This window comes from Haliotis rufescens, unplaced genomic scaffold, assembly GCF_023055435.1.
Source record: "Haliotis rufescens isolate VD_foot unplaced genomic scaffold, xgHalRufe1.0.p SCAF_9, whole genome shotgun sequence".
In the NCBI taxonomy this organism is placed as follows: Eukaryota; Metazoa; Mollusca; class Gastropoda; order Lepetellida; family Haliotidae; genus Haliotis; species Haliotis rufescens.
In genome coordinates this window covers 11,839,080-11,858,419 of record NW_025964383.1, presented here as the reverse complement: position 1 = coordinate 11,858,419, position 19,340 = coordinate 11,839,080, and the positions used below count along the sequence as shown (strand labels likewise).

The following is a 19,340-nucleotide window of genomic DNA, read 5'->3' as shown; positions in this document are numbered from 1 at the left end:
TGGGACAGCTGTAGTTATTGGTAAATCTCTCCTCAGATATCGGAGCAGGTGGGCGAGGTGCATGAGAAGATGGAGGAGGCGTTGGAGGAGCTGCAGGAGAAACACCGACGCCAGGTGACAGAGATACATGGCAGGCATCAGAAGGACACGGAGCGACAGATGCAGCAGATGCACGACGATGCCCGCAGGACGGAGGACAACTACAGGCAGAAGATACAGGAGGTGGAGGAGAGGTAGGAGAGAGGGATGCTGGGGGAAGAGACATCATTCGAATAAGGAGCTTTGAAAGCAAATCTTAATTCTTTGAAAAGCATGCTGATGGCAAGTCTGCTGTAATTGCTGTAAAACCATGATCTAGAGATCTACTTAAACGATTCGAGGATTTGATGTAAAATAAGGATCTGCTCACCCATTAATATTGAAAAATGGAGGAAAAATGACAAACCTGAAACACAGTTGTTTTGATTCTGCCTAATGGTAATTTATGGGTTGACTTCTGCACCCACCAACGGGAGAATGTGAGCTAAATTATACAAATGCATAATGGTCACCAGTGTAAGACTGTTGTAAGCCTATGTTAAAGTATGGGAGGTTCAAACATCTTAGCACTAAGATCGCTTTGTGCAAGTTGGCCCAGGACTTGTTTTCTGCCGAAGTATACAAAGAGTCAAATAGAGTTCAAATATAACATTTTATGTGAAAGACCAGTGTGTTGAGTGTAAGGGTACAGCTACAGAATCAGTGGCAGAGAGATTAGTGATGTCGTTTGATTGTGACATCATGGTAACCGATGACATCATACCGGTCTTTAAAGCATTGTGATACAATTTCATTGTAGTGACAGCTCCCACGTTTGGATTGCATGACATATAACATGTTTGGAATGTGATGTGGACAAGTAGTTTGGTCAAACAGTCTCAAATTCTGTCTTCATAGTTTGTTTTATCCATGTTTGAAAATGAATTAACTCAGTGCCTAGACTAACATTAAGTCTGTGAAAACATTTCTTTTAAATAATTGTGTTTTTTTTCAAAAGGCCTTTCCTCTTCTGCTGTTCCAATATGTGGAATCAATAGACTGGACTTGGTTTTGTTTAATCTAGACTTGCATAGGCTTTTAGAAAAAAAAAATATATATATATATGTTCCACAGTCAGGAATATTCATCAGTACCTGGCAACCTTTTTATGCATACAATATGATTTCCTAGAGGGCCCGCTGTATTATGTTTTTTGGCTAATATTTGATAAAAATAATATGTCCTCACTTTTTTACCCCTGAAAATAAAAATGTAAAGGGAAATGAGTTGTGTGTTCACCAAAATATATCTGCCAGCTCCTAGCAAGGAAAGTTATTGTATGTCTTGAAGCATAGACAGAAAAAATATTCTGTCCCATGAGAGGTAACCTCAGTACTAATGGGAAAAGAAATTGAATTGCAATATATTGCACAACTGGTAACGGTATCTGTAGTGCAATATATATATATATTGCGATATATTGAGAGCTGATGTGTTTGACAGTTATTGACACTGATGTTATTGCAGATCCTATTTTCTATGTACTATTTATGGTAAATTTATATTACTCCTGATGGTCAACTCTCTTCAGCATTTCCACCTTTTGACAAGCAATTTGAAGGGAAATATATTATACCCCCCGACCTTTTAGGCCGGAGGTATATAGTTATACCAAGGTTCCATCCATCCGTCTGTCTGTCCGAAAACTTTGTCCGCGCGATTTCTCTTAAACTATTCAGTGGATTCATCTAAAACTTAGTACATATAATCTGTGTCACATGGAGGGGTGCAGTCAAAAGAAATATATTGTTTTTATTAATTTTCCATTTTTTAAATGTATTTTTAAAACCATAACCCTATCCATTATTTAATTTGAAACTATTGACACACTTGGCAGGTTCGGGGGTATTAGTGAGCCACGCTCACTTTTGCCCTTGTTTGTGAATGATTTCTGTTTTGATTTTGAGTTAAATGATACAAATTAAACGGAAAGTTGTTATATATTTTTTGGTCCAAAATCTCAGAACAGAAAACATATTGCAATGTGTATTGTCTGAAGAGCGTATTGCAGTATAAGTGTATAGAGGTAATAGTGTGCCGTCCTGCACCTCACTACTGTGTCTGCTTGTTTGTCTACAGACTGGAGGAGTACAGGACGGAGAACTCCAACCTGAAGCACTCCAAGCAGAAGCTGGAGTCGCAGAGGTCAGTATGTTGTGTTAGACAGACTTCTGACATTTTTGTTGTATTCATTGAGTCATGTTAGCATCACATGAAGAATCATCTGACTGACTGAAGCTGGCGTTTATTTCTACTATCGTGGTTTATTGTTAAATATTAGATAGCTTCAGGATAAATTGCGAGAACAATGAAGACCAAGGCATGGCTTATGTCACGATAACACATTTTTCAATCTTGACATCATTTCTGGAGGTTTGAATATACGCTCGCAACTTGGTGACATTGTAAATTGGACCCATGAAGATCTGGATTATAATGGTTCTTCAGCAACCCATGTTCGAGATGACTATGCTTGTAAGAGTTGACTAACACGATTGGGTCGTCAGGCTCGCTGACTTGGTTGATGCATATCATCATATCCCAGTTGATGCACATGTCAACCACTGGATTGTCTGGTCCAGACTTGATTATTTACAGACCGATTTCATAAAGTTGGAATTTAAAAAAATTTAATTGTGTTAAACAACATGGAAACAGCCAAACAAAATTGTAAATTGACTGCACCTGTCTTTATTCTCCCTGTAAAACCAATCCCCCTCGTTGTTTATTTCTTTAATATGTTGTGTTGCCACCTGTAATTGGGTTGAATGTGTGCCTCTAGGATGGAGATTCTGACCAAGTTCCAGTACATGATGCAGACCCAGTGGAATGAGGCAGTGTCCCTCCTGGTCAACACCCCGCAGAGGAAGACTCAGGTTAGAACCATGGTGGGCGTGGTGGCACTCCGAGGGCTGCCTTGTCCCATGTCCAAACCAGACAGGGGTAATGAATAGAAGATGGATGGTACATGTGACAATAGAACTTTCCCCCCAGGTGCATGTACCCTCTATGTTAGTTGATGTTCCCCAAACCCATGACACCTGAGGGACTGGTGGACAATGAAATACAGAGTACTAAACGAGCTCCCGTGTAATACCAATTTTATGAAACGAGTGAGTAGTTGTGGTATCTGACGAGCGAGTGTAGTATTTTATTTATTACTTGCCATTTATAATGTTTTTAGAATTATACTGTTGAGTGTGAATAGGCTGACACCTACACGATCCATGGCATAATCCAATTGAGTTTAACAGAATAATACTTCAAACACGTCAAAAGTTGAAACGTACTACATACTAACGACTGTCGTTGCGCTACAATACGATCGCCTTGTGGAACGGGGCCTTGCACCTCAAAGTTTACAATAACGTCACAATCCCCGACGTAATTTGTGGAATTTTGTTGCAAGATCCATCGGCAAAACAATGCCTTGTGACGTCAGCCATGCAACAAGGTTGCTGGGGTCATCGAGTGTGCATAAGCTCCTCCCAGTGATCTATCATCTCCACACACAATGTCGTTGAATAAGCCAAGGGATATTGAGAGCTTTCAATATTTGTTCGTGAAACGTGTTCCGAGAGTACATAAGCACGCGGTTTGGTATTACACGATGTGGAATACAGCTGTATATTTATTAAACGGGTGATTTCTTCACGGGCAAGTAATAATTCGTTTTACCGCAAACCTAATCAAGTGGCAGGAATGTGTTGTGCATGCTTGCTTTGATCCGAATAGGTAAGAATAGTAGTTGGGCATATATGCACTTCGTTCATTTTTCACATTCATAAAAAAAATAGAAGATGGCAGAAAGCAAATTTGAGTTAATCCCCTAGTTCTATTTCATTTGGAAAATATCTTAAATGTTTGGAGAATGGTGTCTTACATCATTAACTCGAGATAAGAAATTGTGATTGGTTTGTTACAAATGTAATGACAACAGTTCATCAAATTTGAGCGGGACCATAACAAATGTACCACCATTAGCGGGTACTTTGAAAATAATAGAATGGGTCGCGTCCAATCAGAATCTGACGTTTGTGTGTAAGGTAAGATAGGGCTACATACGTCAATCTATTCCGTGTTTGGAACAAAATAAAATAAAAGAGCGGAAGGTCCAGGGTTCGATCCCCGGCCGCGGCATACCAAAAGACGCTAAAAGGTGGTACTTGTTGTAACCCTGTCTGGTGCTTGGCATTATGGGGCTAAACAAGGACTGGTCGGCTCGGAGTTAGTATACTGTGTCTGAGTATGCTATGGAATAAATACTGCTTTGTTTTCCTATTTCGTGCAAACAACTTGATGATGTTGTGTAGTGTGGCCTGGACTGTGGAGGAGGAAATGAAGGCGAAGGAGGGAACATTGTGAATGTGTGTTATGCTGCAGTCAACAACAGTCCAGGTGTATCATCGGGGCGTGAAAATTACTCAATCTTGTCCAGTCAAACCAGTCACTGATAGCATTAGCAACAACGCAATGTCTGACTCTCCTTCTTCAGAAGATGGTTCTCATGACAAGCGTCGGTCTCCGTTGATTATTCATCCCTAGAAGCGCTATGGGGTTGGAAAGCTCCTATAGGATGCTGATGCAGACCAATTCTTGACAGACTGAAACAACTTATTTGCTTTGTGTTTGTAAGCTGCAAAAAATAATTTGTAATTATGTAAAGGCTGTATGATGTGTATCAAAAAGTTTAGTCGGGGTTTTTTTTGTACCAAGTGTCACTCAAGAACCAGTCTTCCAACACTGTCCATAATAATCACCAGAATGTAGATTCATGAGGACCAGTGCATATATATATCTTAAATCCAGACTCATTTAAGATATATATCTTAAATCCAGATTCATAATTCTAGGGACAAAGTGTAGATAACTCAAAATTCATCTAAAACGACACAGTTTACCCTATACTCCTCAGCAACTTTCAAACTTTGTATGTCTTAGCAGCTTGAAATTGCATGGGTTGGCATGGAAACCAAACTTGAGTTTTTGTGTCCAATTCAGATGTTGATCCGTTTACCTGAAGCTCCTTGGCAAAATTCTTCAAGGTTATTGAACAATTTATCTGCAAAGATGTTCGATGAAGTTGTATGGAGCCCTTTATCACTGTTTTTTTCAGTTGTTTTCTCTTGTTTTAACAGGCATTAAATGGGTCGTTTGTGTCCAGTATATCCCATGCAACCCAGAGTCAGACTGCACACCCCCCTGGTCATCTCAACCTGAGCATTGTTACGTCCAGCCAGCCAAAGACCAGCAGCCCCAACAGAGAAGGGGAAACACACCCACCAGTCAGGATGGAGGAGGGTCGGGTGGGGCACCAGCGGGCAGCAGAGACAGACCGGGTGGAGGAATACATTAACAGGTGTGGGTCAAGACCAAGTGGGTTGGGTCAACACCAAGATGGGGTGGGTCAACACCAAGTGGGATGGGTCAACACCATGTGGGATGGGTCAACACAGGGCTTCGGAGACAAACTGGTGTGTGCAGTGAGGGTTAAATGGGACAACACAGGGATTCTGAGACAAACTGGTGTGTGCAGTGAGGGTGGGACGGGACAACACAGGGATTCTGAGACAAACTGGTGTGTGCAGTGAGGGTGGGATGGGACAACACAGGGATTCGGAGACAAACTGGTGTGTGCAGTGAGGGTGGGATGGGATGGGACGGGACGGGACGGGACGGGACAACACAGGGTTTCGGAGACAAACTGGTGTGTGCAGTGAGGGTGCGATGGGACAACACAGGGCTTCTGAGACAAACTGGTGTGTGCAGTGAGGGTGGGATGGGACGGGACGGGACAACACAGGGATTCAGAGACAAAATGGTGTGTGCAGTGAGGGTGGGATGGGACGGGACGGGACGGGACAACACAGGGATTCAGAGACAAACTGGTGTGTGCAGTGAGGGTGGGATGGGACGGGACGGGATAGGACAACACAGGGCTTCAGAGACAAACTGGTGTGTGCAGTGAGGGTGGGATGGGACGGGACGGGACGGGACAACACAGGGATTCAGAGACAAACTGGTGTGTGCAGTGAGGGTTAAATGGGACAACACAGGGCTTCTGAGACAAACTGGTGTGTGCAGTGAGGGTGGGATGGGACGGGACGGGACAACACAGGGATTCGGAGACAAACTGGTGTGTGCAGTGAGGGTTAGATGGGACAACAGAGGGCTTCTGAGACAAACTGGTGTGTGCAGTGAGGGTGGGATGGGACGGGACGGGACGGGACGGGACAACACAGGGATTCAGAGACAAACTGGTGTGTGCAGTGAGGGTGGGATGGGACGGGACGGGACGGGACGGGACGGGACAACACAGGGATTCAGAGACAAACTGGTGTGTGCAGTGAGGGTGGGATGGGACAGGACGGGACAACACAGGGATTCGGAGACAAACTGGTGTGTGCAGTGAGGGTTAGATGGGACAACAGAGGGCTTCTGAGACAAACTGGTGTGTGCAGTGAGGGTGGGATGGGACGGGACGGGACGGGACAACACAGGGATTCAGAGACAAACTGATGTGTGCAGTGAGGGTGGGATGGGACGGGACGGGACGGGACAACACAGGGATTCGGAGACAAACTGGTGTGTGCAGTGAGGGTTAGATGGGACAACACAGGGATTCAGAGACAAACTGGTGTGTGCAGTGAGGGTTGGATGGGACGGGACGGGACAACACAGGGATTCAGAGACAAAATGGTGTGTGCAGTGAGGGTGGGATGGGACGGGACGGGACGGGACAACACAGGGATTCAGAGACAAACTGGTGTGTGCAGTGAGGGTGGGATGGGACGGGACGGGATAGGACAACACAGGGTTTCAGAGACAAACTGGTGTGTGCAGTGAGGGTGGGATGGGACGGGACGGGACGGGACAACACAGGGATTCAGAGACAAACTGGTGTGTGCAGTAAGGGTGGGATGGCACGGGACGGGACGGGACAACACAGGGATTCAGAGACAAACTGGTGTGTGCAGTGAGGGTGGGACGGGACGGGACGGGACAGCAGGGATTTGGAGACAAACTGGTGTGTGCAGTGAGGGTTAGATGGGACAACAGAGGACTTCTGAGACAAACTGGTGTGTGCAGTGAGGGTTAGATGGGACAACAGAGGACTTCTGAGACAAACTGGTGTGTGCAGTGAGGGTCAGATGGGACAACAGAGGACTTCTGAGACAAACTGGTGTGTGCAGTGAGGGTTAAATGGGACAACACAGGGATTCGGAGACAAACTGGTGTGTGCAGTGGGGGTGAGATGGGACAACACAGGGATTCGGAAACAAACTGGTGTGTGCAGTGAGGGTTGGATGGGACGGGACAACACAGGGCTTCGGGGACAAACTGGTGTGTGCAGTGAGGGTGAGATAGGACAACACAGGGATTCGGAGACAAACTGGTGTGTGCAGTGGGGGTGGGGCACCTGATTGATGACACAGTCTAGGAATACATTAACTGGTGTCTGGAGTGTGTTCAGTTTGGGACATTCTGTCACCATTGGAGTCCAGATGTGTTACATGTTGATTTTTAGATGGAATATGTTTATTTTACAGTTTACCAACAAGTAACAGTGCTGTTCAGCCTGGCAGCCAGGGTAAGCATGTGTAGCATTGTAACTGTCCAATGAGGAAAAAGTTTTCTCATAATCTTTCTCAACAAGACTAAACCAATAATGTGTTGAGTAGTGATGTGGGCAATAATCACTCCTCCTCATCGGAGACATTGGACCACCCACTCCCACTTCTCCGTGGTCTAGTGCCAGAGTGGTTTGATCCCTGGCCGCGTCATGCCAAAAGACGTTTAAATATGGTACTTGTTGTTACCCTGCCTAGTGCTCGGCATTAAGGGGTAAAACAAGGACTGGTCGGCTCGGAGTCAGTATACTGTGGCTGAGTGGAGTATTCATGTTAACCTGTGGCATGGTATCTCAGTGAGTTAGTGCTATGAATCGCTATCAGTCCGGACTAGTACAAGCAGCCACACACACACACGTGCATGTACATCGCTATATAAGCTCAATAATCCTGGACACGACATTAAACCCCATTTCACCACCACCACCCCAAAAAACTAGTTTTTTATTTCTGTAACAGACAGTTGCCAAGTATGTCGTATATTTATCATATGAGCAACATGTATTTAATTGTTATTATATTTTATTGAAAATGAATAGAGATGAATTGATTCGTTTGAAACATGTACTGGCCTGGTAGAACGAGCGTTTCTTCAATACTTTCTCACCCTGCCACTCCTCAAACAAACGGACGAGTGGATTTTTCAAGCCCTGCACCAGTAGCGTTTTGTGATGCCTATGGTTTCATTCCAGACTTCCTTGTATCAAGTGGTGGCGGGGTCCACAACCAGTCCTTCTCATCAGGCACGTCCAGCAGCCAGGTCCCACGACATCCCACTGATGTGGACACTGCTGGAACTGTCCTCGACTCTAGACTCCAAGGAATGACATTTCCTGAACTCAATCTAGATGAGAGTCTCTTACCTCACTTTCACAGTCAGGGACTTCAGATACCTCGGAACATTCATGGCTATTTGCTCAGTCATGGCTCTGTCAATCCAGCCAATCAAAGTGTTCATTTACAAACACTGGCCAATCAGAATCAAGCATTACTTAATCTGGTCAGTCAGCCCGGTGCAGCAGTCATGTTGCAGCCACCACAGCAACAAAGTCACGTGTATTCACAAGGTCAAGGTTGGGGTCAAGTACCGCCATCGCCAGCTAAACACAGGAGTCGACGGAAGACCCAGAAGTCCAAGGAGTATGAAGACTCAGATGATGGTAGTTGACTTTATCTTGACAACAGTAACTGACTGTAACAATCGTGTCAATAGTAAGGTTGTCAGCTGGTCTGTGCAAGTATTTAGCTGTTTCAAAGATAGATATTTCTTACTCTTTATTATTCAATCAATCTATCAAAATGATTTTATTTTAAATTGTTTGCTGTTATGTTTCTGCAAATAGATGAAATCTAATGCATTAATTATTACTAACATGTATCAACAAGTCTCACAACAAGGTTACAATGATGTGACTTCCTAGTTGGTGCCAGTAAGAAATGTGGGACGTGCTGTAAAATTAGATATAATTCCTTTTTGTTTCAAATATAACACCCTTTTTTTTGACAATTTGATGTTTACGGTGCACTTCTTCATATCATCAATAGACTGACTTACATGATGCCCCTAGAACACTCCCACATATGCCAGCTCTAAATTTTTACCAAATCTTCCAGGAAACATCCTTGACAAAATGATACTTTTTACTTAAAGACTATATTAATCCCACCAACCATTTTATAGATCGACCTGTGCCTGATTTTGCAAAACGGAAAAATGGGTTTGATTGTAATATGCACATTTTTGTATGCATCTTTGATTTTACTTTTGTTTAAATTTATCTCAAAAATATTTTTATCTAAATAAGCAGCCTCAAGTCAGGCTGGACATTTTAAATGTTGAGCACTATTTTGTTCCTGCCTTGTCATTGACCAAGAAAATACTTCAACCAAAGAACTACCTGGTGTGACCTAATTAGGAGATGTTGTCACTGCGAATGCAGTTGTTTTAGAGTTATGCAACTGAAATTTTACCAAGGTCCATCATTCTGTTAATTAGGTATGGTAACAGGTTTTCCAAGGCTGCCAACCCTGATGCATATCCATCAGCAATACCTTTGACTGTAATGATTTACCACAAGGTTAAACATAACACAGAATAGATATATTCACTTACTTATTTTGTTTACCATGCGAAACACCTTTTGAAGTACATTGTAAAGTTCCTGGTTTTATGAAGTTGTCTGGCTGAATAAACCCACTTTTCTTTTTCAGACTCCCTCACTCCCCGAGGGGTGTACACACAGCCCGGTATGTCCCCCCCAGTGAAGCAGAGTCGCCAGTCCCAGGAGGAGGAGGGGTACAATCCCAGACACGCCCACAGAGAGCCCAACACTGTAGACAACCTCAGTGACACACTGGAGCAGACTGTCAGGTAGTTAGATCTGTGTATCACTTCATTAGACCCACAGAGAGCCCAACACTGTAGACAACCTCAGTGACACACTGGAGCAGACTGTCAGGTAGTTAGATCTGTGTATCACTTTATTAGACCCACAGAGAGCCCAACACTGTAGACAACCTCAGTGACACACTGGAGCAGACTGTCAGGTAGTTAGATCTGTGTATCACTTCATTAGACCCACAGAGAGCCCAACACTGTAGAAAACCTCAGTGACATACTGGAGACCCACAAATAGCCCAACACCGTAGACAACTTCAGTGACACACTGGAGCAGACTGTCAGGTAGTTAGATCTGTGTATCATTTCATTAGACTCACAGAGAGCCCAACACTGTAGACAACCTCAGTGACACCCTGGAGCAGACTGTCAGGTAGTTAGATCTGTGTATCACTTCATTAGACCCACAGAGAGCTCGTGTGTTATATGCAACCTTAATTACAGGCAATTAAACTCTGGAAAAATATATCTGTTGTGTATAATACACACAAACTTTTCTTTTGTATCATTTCAGGCTGTCAGCATAAACCACGAAATTTATGATCTTTCAACTCTTTCACCAAAATTATATTCCAATAAGAGCCCCCAATTTCTAATTTTGAGAGCGCCATGGGTGCTTATTACATCGAATACGGTAATGAAAAGATTGAATTTTTTTTTCAAAATATGGCAGACTGAACACTAATCTTTGTAATAAGAAAACTTGATTTCAGATCCACAAGGTTTACTTTCATGATGAGATTTGTTTATCGATATAATTGATACAGTGTGTGCTCTTAATGAGTAGTGTGAATGATGGCGTTGTCCAGACTACAGATGACTCCTGTTGCAGGTTGAATGCAGATTACAGCCAGATATCTGACAGATTGGCTGAGCATGAGTCCCGCCAGAATGAACTGCAGCACTACATCAAGATGGTACAGTAGACTGGAGGCAGATTGTTGAAGCCTCTGCTATGATTGGAAAGCTTAATGAACTTTCCTGCAACTTCCGTATATGGATGAGGGGCAGTCGGGTAGCCTTGTGGTTAAAGCGTTCCCTCGTCACGCTGAAGACCCGGGTTCGATTCCCGACATGGGTACAATGTGTGAAGCCCATTTCTGGTGTCCCCCGCTGTGTTATTGCTGGAATATTGCTAAAAGCGGTGTTAAACCCAACCCACTCACTCACTCGCTATATGAACTTTCCTGCAACTTCCGTATATGTATGATTTGTTGTGTCCGTCCACAAGAAATATCAAGCCCAAATACATACAGATTAATGGAAGTTATAAAAATCACCATTAAATTGTTTGATTGGCATTTTTTCATACATAAAAGATGATGACCTAGTTTTCAAAGAGACAATTCTTGGCCTGTCCTTTGTTTCCGTTGATCAGTTGCATACATAACATGTATGTGAGACAGCCGACTGTCTCTTGTATGCTTGATGGGTGCAGTCCCAATGTTCAGTAAAGCGCTTGACACTAATTGATTCCGTCACCATCACGGGCCTACTCAATTATCGCCTCAGCGACTGTGATTTAAAAATTCTGCCTTGCAAAATAATTCTTGTCAATTGTAAGCCTCATTTGCTGTGATTTCTTGCCATAGTTGCTGGACAGACCCCCAGGGGAGGTACCAGAACCCCCGGAACATGACATCCCTCTTGGTTCTGATATCCTCGAGACATCCAGGGAAATGACAGGTGGGCAGATTCTCCTTTGTAGCCATAACAACTGAACTGAACAACTAAATTAAATAGTCAAGTCCACTCTCCTACCCTGGGCCAGCACCAGCGCCATGTGACATTTCATCACATCTTACACAGTCCATTCAAGATATTGTATTTGTTTTTCAACTGTTTCATTTTTGATGAGTCTACTCATCTAGATAAACATGTCATAACTTTAGGTTATCTTTTATTGAGAAAATATCCTAAAACGTGGAAAACCTTTGTTTACATTGGTTGTACGGCTCCACATGCTGTCATCGAAGTCATGCACTTCACTTTTGCAGTTGTAGTAGAATATCTATATAATTATGCAAAACAATATGTCAAGTGCACCGAAAGGCTTGCATTAGACCAGTCAGTTCTGACTTCAGAAATCTGGTCACATGATATGCAAATTTTCCTATGGCAGTGGTGTTGAGCTGCGCCTGAGTGTGATTCAAGTCCTTAATTTGGAGCCTTGGGAAAATTAACTCAAAATAACTGTGTAGTTTTAACGAAAGGACACCATTACAATTTGGCTATTGTTTGCTGCTCCTTCACCTGCTGTGTGTGTTACAGTAGAGCTAGACCTTAACGACACAGCACAGGCCGCACAACTCCACAGAGAACTCCGCCGACTGCAGCAGCTTAGAGACCAAGTGGTGAGTCAGATGGGAGGTGTTGGGTGGTGAGTCAGATAGGAGGTGTTGGGTGGCGAGTCAGGTGGAAGGTGTTGAGTAAGTGGTATTGGGTGGTGAGTCAGGTGGTACGTGTCAGGTGGTGAGTCAGATAGGAGGTGTTGGGTGGAAGGTGTTGGGTGGAAGGTGTTGGGTGGTGAGGCAGATGGAAGGTGTTGAGTAAGTGGTATTGGGTGATGAGTCAGGTGGAAGGTGTCGGGCGGTGAGTCAGATAGGAGGTGTTGGGTGGTGAGTCAATTGGGAGGTGTTGGATGGTGAGTCTGATGGGTGGTGAGTCAGGGGGTAGGTGTCGGGTGGTGAGTCAGATAGGAGGTGTTGGGTGATGAGTCAGGTGGAAGGTGTCGGGCGGTGAGTCAGATAGGAGGTGTTGGGTGGTGAGTCAATTGGGAGGTGTTGGATGGTGAGTCTGATGGGTGGTGAGTCAGGTGGTAGGTGTCGGGTGGTGAGTCAGATGGGAGGTGTAGGGTGGTGAGTCAATTGGGAGGTGTTGGATGGTGAGTCTGATAGATGGTGAGTCAGGTGTCGGGTGGCGAGTCAGATGGGAGGTGTAGGGTGGTGAGTCAGATAAGAGGTGTTCGAGGGTGAATCAGATGGGAGGTGCCAGAAGGCTTCTTGCATTGGGGTTTTCTGCTATAGTATTTGGATCAAGGAACCCACTAATTTATAGTCAATGTTCAACAGCTTTTAGAGTTTAATACACCCTCTCACATCTAAGACTGTAGCCATGATGACTGTTTGTTGGGTCTTAGAAACACAGAACAACCTCTTGTATAACTTGGAAGTTCAGTTCAAATGAACATTTCATGCTCTGTCAATAGTGATGATGGTGGCAATACTACAGTGTTGATTCAAAAGAAAAGGTTTTGAGTTACTTTGGAGTTTCCAGACATTTTGTTGGACTCAAAGGCTTTCTTAAGATGGAGATCGAAGAGTGAAGTTGGTGGCACTTGGTGGTCATCTGGGTAACTCATTGTTGTCATCCTGCTCGCCCATCAGCCCATGTCCCTGCCCTCTCTGTGGAGGAAGTGATTCTATCCAGTAATCTCCACAAAGTGAGTATGTCTTTCTTCTGTCTTGTAGACTCAGAGAGACAGTGTGCTGGGTTCAGTGCTGCCAGAGAGAGACGGTGCACACCGATCCGCCGACAGACAGGGTAGGTCAATATTATTTCAAACTCACTCATGGTGGTAGCAGTTTCTCATAGATAAAGAAGACTGTACATCTTCCAAAAAGTATATTACGAAACCACATATACTAAAAAAATTAAGTTGTGTAAAATAGATCTGAATTTTCTTTTGTAATTATGCATACAAAAGTTCAACTATGAGACCGACAACACTATGGCTTAAGGAACACTGGACATATGGCAACATTTCCAAAAATATTTTGAAGACTAATGATGGCAAATGAGCAGGTTCTGTTACCCACATGCACCTTGGATAGTCATAAATGCCATTTTGTCATTCCTGATGTTTCAGGTGGATCTCGAGTACTGGCCCCGGAGCAGCTGGCGGAGATCTCACGGCTGCTGGACCAGTACCGAGAGCAGGGGGATCAGCATTCGGGGGAGGACTCCGTCAACAGACTGCTGCACCTCCTGCAGGGCCACACACAACAGTACGTCACTGCCACTGCCACTGCCACCCTCACCAAGCCCTCACCTTGCACTCCCCCTCACCTAGCCCTCATCCAGCCCTCATCCAGCCCTCACCTAGCCCTCACCTAGCCCTCACCCAACCCCCACCTAGCCCTCACCTAGCCCTCACCTAGCCCTCATCCAGCCCTCACCCAGCCCTCACCCAGCCCTCACCCAGCCCTCACCCAGCCCTCACCCAGCCCTCACCCAGCCCTCACCCAGCCCTCACCCAGCCGTCACCCAGCCCTCACCCAGCCCTCACCTAGCCCTCACCCAGCCCCCACTCAGCCCTCACTCAGCCCTCACCCAGCCCCCACCCAGCCCTCACCCAGCCCTCACCCAGCCCTCACCTAGCCCTCACCCAGCCCCCACTCAGCCCTCACTCAGCCCTCACCCAGCCCCCACCCAGCCCTCACCCAGCCCTCACCCAACCCTCACCTAGCCCTCACCTAGCCCTCACCCAGCCCTCACCCAGCCCTCACCCAGCCCTCACCCAGCCCTCACCCAGCCCTCACTCAGCCCTCACCCAGCCCTCACCCAACCCTCACCCAACCCTCACCTAGCCCTCACCTAGCCCTCACTCAGCCCTCACCCAGCCCCCACTCAGCCCCCACCCAGCCCTCACCTAGCCCTCACCTAGCCCTCACCTAGCCCTCACCCAGCCCCCACTCAGCCCCCACCCAGCCCTCACCTAGCCCTCACCCAGCCCTCACCTAGCCCTCACCCAGCCCCCACTCAGCCCCCACCCAGCCCTCACCTAGCCCTCATCCAGCCCTCACCTAGCCCTCACCCACCCCTCACCCACCCCTCACCTAGCCCTCATCCAACCCGAACCTAGCCCTCACCTAACCCCCACCGAGCCCCAGCCCAGATCTCATCCAGCCCTCACCCAGCCCTCACCCAGAAGTTGGTGTGAACCATTTGGGTACCATTAGTTCCTTGCCCTTTAGTAAAATTGTTTGCTTGTCATGCTGTAAATCTGTGTCTAATTCCCCAAACAGGGAAATGTGTTGAGCCCATTTCCGATGACCCTCCATAGCTGAAATATTGCTCAAATCAGTGCTCACTCACTGCATGATGCTAGTGTGAGGTACTACTTTCAGCTTGCCGGGACACACAGGTGAGGAGAAGGGGTCTGCGATATCGGGGAAACAGTCACCGCGGTCCGGCCGCAGGATGAAGGCAGCTGTCCCAGTGAACCAGAAGAAGCCTCCGTCAGTGCGGGCTAACCCAGCACCACAGGGCAAGGTCAGAAGACTTTTACCATAGTGGCTGTTTAGCATTACTTTCTCTTATGACATGGTTTACATAGGTGAGATAAGACAAAGAAATAACTGTGTTCATTCTTTGGAATGGTAAGGGACAGTTGGAGGTTTCTGAAATTTGCTGAATTTTCTATATGCCTTAGAAACAATTGCCTGGGTGAAAAAAATACTGTTCCTCATTTTTTGGGTGAGCATTAAGTAATGAAGAAAAAAGCCAAAGAATGATGAGATAATGGTTTAACGTTCAATGCAAAATATGATAAGAGTTTACTGTTTTATTTTATTTTATATTTTATTTGTTGCTCCTTTTGCCCTAGTTTTTGCTATTAATCAGGTCATGCAGACAACTCGATTTTTTATCTGGTAAAATGAAAGCTTGGGCTGACATTGGTTTGGTTGTGACAGGTGCTTGATACATCTCAGACCAAGTCTGACTCGGGACAGTCCACCAAGTCCCAGCCTCTGAAGAAAGTAGAGAGGAAGCTGGCAAGCAGCAAGCCATCTCAAGTCAAGGGCAAGTCTTCAGCGTGGAAATAGTCTTGAACACTGACAAGATTTTCACTGTTGCAATGATAGGCAACTTATCGAGTCTGTGATACCTGAGTCTGTGTTAGCATAATGTATACATGTGTGTTTCTGCAGTGGTAACACCTGCAGTAGTCAAAATTATTTATTGCCCAAAGATGAGTTTTTCCCTGTAGACAATCAGATGAACGTGCAGCAAGATGTTGCACAGAACAGAATGAGTTTTGCATGGAAATGTTCCTGTGTGTGGTATTAATGTATCATTATGAAGGTTGGTGACAAGCAGAAGTCCTGACCAGTTCCTTGTGTCAAATGTGATTTAGTAACTGATAAATATCTAAATGAATGATATCATGTTCACATTGGATGGGTTCGAATCCCGGGTCACCCCGATTATGTTTCTAGGTTTGTCAGCACCATACCCGTGCTTGTGGGTTTCACCGAAGTGGTAAACGTCTGAGACTTGCATCACTTCGGGCTTTCCTCCCACATTAAGCTGACACGCCGCGATATAACTGGAATACTGTTAAGAGCGGCGTTAAACCCAATTCACTCACTCACTCACATTGGATGTTAAATGGAAAGGCTATGGTCTCGTAACTGCTGAACAAACAAATGGCATTTGAACTCACAGATCTGCATAATCCTGTTGATGACAACAGCGGAAGACAATGTCTGTGGGACAACAATATATCTGTGATTAATATGTAAACAGTCAATGACAACTAATCAAAACAGAGGTCTTCAGCAACCCATGCTTGCCATAAAAGGTGACTGCTTGTCGTAAAAGGCGACTAACGGGATCGGGTGGTCAGGCTCGCTGACTTGGTTGATGCATGTCATCGATCCCAATTGCGTGGATCGATGCTCATGATATTAATCACTGGATTGTCTGGTCCAGACTCGATTATTTACGGACCACCGTCATATAGCTTTAAAATTGCTGAGTGCGGCGTTAAACAACAAACCAAATACAGTCAGTTCACAAATGCACGTGTTGGCTGGACATTTCGCATTGACAAATACACACTGAGCATGGCCTCCACGTGCACCATGTCACACTTGCCCCAAGTCCCCTGTCCAGTTGACATGAATGCTTACATTGCATGCGGAGTTCCTGATGTCCCACAGCGTGGTGTTCACGTCTCAATCTGATTAGCAGTCAGTCACGAGGAAAAGATTTTTTAGTGCGTATTGCATTTGAAATGTGTGGGTGAGTGAGTGAGTGAGTATGGTTCTACTGCAATATTCCAGCAATATCACGGCGGAAATGGGCTTCACACACGTACCCATGTGGTAAATGAACCTGGGTCTCCGGCGTGACGAGCGAACGCTTTAACCACTAGGCCACTCCACCACCCCACCGCCCCTTTTGTTTTAAATGTGTAATGATTAATATTAGAATAACCTGATGTCATTATTAGAGCAGATTATATCTTTGATAGTTTCGGGGTAAATGTCTAACATTAAATATGTAACATTTACACTCCATGCTCAATGAGGTATAGTCAGCTTCAGAAAAGGTGACATATTTGGTTAAACCAGTTGTAATAATTTTGTCTCATCTTTCATACCAAGAAAATATGCTTTGGTTTTATACTTGAACATGTAAGAATAAACTATATATGTATTTGAAATATTAATATATGTACACCCACAAAATGTCAAACAGGTATTATTTGCGTAAGTTTGCTACAGGAATATGTGTTCAAATGTACAGCGATTTATTTATCTGAAATGTCTCCTGTGTTGCAGTTTGTGAGTATTGTAAATAGACAGAGTTGTATTAGTATGAAACTGCTTCATCTGATTATGATTATTGTGCCTATTAAAGGTAGTTGTTCAGTATTACCACGAGGGCCCTCAATACCATGTGTGTTTCCAGTTTACTGACCAATCCTAATCTGGTGCCTGTAAACCAAAATCTTTCTCATGTTTAATAAGTTACACCACCGCTTTTCTATATTTATATTAAATTGTTTCATTCGAAATAGATCAACCAGTCTTTTACTACAATATTGCAATGCTTCATCATCAAATGAAGGGAGGCATTTATTAACATGCATCAATGGGGACAAAAGGCCAACCTTCAAGATGTAAAGCTAAATTCTAAAGCTTACCCATGCTTGCCGTAAAAGATGACTATGCTTGTCGTAAGAGGCGACTAGCGGGATCGGGTGGTCAGGCTCGCTGACTTGGTTGATGCATGTCATAGATCCCAATTGCGTGTATCAATGCTCTTGATATTAATCACTGGATTGTCTGGTCCAGACTTGATTATTTACAGACCGCTATTATATAGCTGGAATATTGCTGAGTGCGGCATTTAACAACAAACCAACCAACCAACTAAGCTTTACTTAACCAGGTAAAGATAAAATGCCCTTTTGATTTTAGAACGATGGGGAAATTGGGGAAATGTGTACTAGCCGACAGGAATCTGTACTAGAGGGCTAGTGTTAAGTTCTAGAAAGGGCCAACCTTCCTGTATTTGGATGGGATGAAACGGGAAACACGCATATTAGTTTTTGGCCTGAGCATAATACATGCCATAGTGTATGCAACGGGATGTGCATTTGATTTAACACTGCCAGATTTACTAAGATGTAGAATTGATGTGATAGACGTGATCATGTGTGTTGCTGACATGGGTGTGTTAGAGAATCTTGTTGATTTCATCTTGGAGTTTCGGTGCTACTATTAATCATAGCTAGACGTTGTTTACCCCAAGCAAAGTACAGTATTTATTGAATTTCATATTCAGTGTGTTCATACAGCATGTTCATACAGCATGTTCATTAATTCATTCCATATAATACAAAGTCCTAATTAAATGTTTTATTCATATCTCAGTGTGTTTGTCAGTTGTGTTGTTCATGAACGGTTTTGGGGTGGGATTGTTTTGGGATATTGGTTTGTTTGTCATGAGCATCCATCCATGCAATTGGGATACGATGACAGGCATCAACCAAATCAGTGAGCATGACCACCTGATCCCGTTAGTCGCGTCTTATGACGAGCATATTTGCTTTTTACTGCAAGCATGTGTTGCTAAAGACCTTTTCTACCCAGGATCTTCATGGCCTTTTTTTTTTAATAAGTGAGTGGGCCTGTAATGGGTTGATTTTATTGTGGATGATTGGGTGGGGTGGCAGATGACTGGGTGGGATGGTTGATGAATGTATGGGATGTGAGATGAGAGAGTGGGGAGGGGGTGATTAGGTGATGGTATGGTGGGGGAAAATATGAGATGGCAGATGGACAGAAGGGATTGTCAAAGTGTTGTAAGCATCACTTATCTATCTCATGAGGGGGCGGTCGGGTAGCATAGTGGTTAAAGCGTTCGCTCGTCACGCCGAAGACCCAGGTTCGATTCCCGACGGGTACAATGTGTGAAGCCCATTTCTGGTGTCCCCC

At 44.6% G+C, this 19,340-nt stretch overlaps 1 protein-coding gene across 2 annotated transcripts in view; it reads left to right on the top strand.

Moving 5' to 3' along the window:
• The window catches only part of LOC124118077, a 32,840-nt gene extending 16,062 nt beyond the window's left edge, over positions 1–16,778 (top strand). For both annotated transcript variants that reach the window (XM_048390940.1, XM_048390939.1), the window contains exons 14-27: positions 37–233; positions 2,158–2,223; positions 2,861–2,954; positions 5,217–5,437; positions 7,629–7,669; positions 8,402–8,869; positions 9,921–10,080; positions 10,940–11,024; positions 11,700–11,793; positions 12,379–12,461; positions 13,578–13,650; positions 13,976–14,114; positions 15,237–15,381; positions 15,804–16,778. In XM_048390940.1, coding sequence (XP_048246897.1) covers positions 37–233; positions 2,158–2,223; positions 2,861–2,954; positions 5,217–5,437; positions 7,629–7,669; positions 8,402–8,869; positions 9,921–10,080; positions 10,940–11,024; positions 11,700–11,793; positions 12,379–12,461; positions 13,578–13,650; positions 13,976–14,114; positions 15,237–15,381; positions 15,804–15,935 — 1,998 coding nt within the window. In that variant the 3' untranslated portion in view covers positions 15,936–16,778. The remainder of the gene's footprint in view (positions 1–36; positions 234–2,157; positions 2,224–2,860; positions 2,955–5,216; positions 5,438–7,628; positions 7,670–8,401; positions 8,870–9,920; positions 10,081–10,939; positions 11,025–11,699; positions 11,794–12,378; positions 12,462–13,577; positions 13,651–13,975; positions 14,115–15,236; positions 15,382–15,803) is intronic.
• The last annotated feature ends 2,562 nt before the right edge of the window (positions 16,779–19,340 follow it).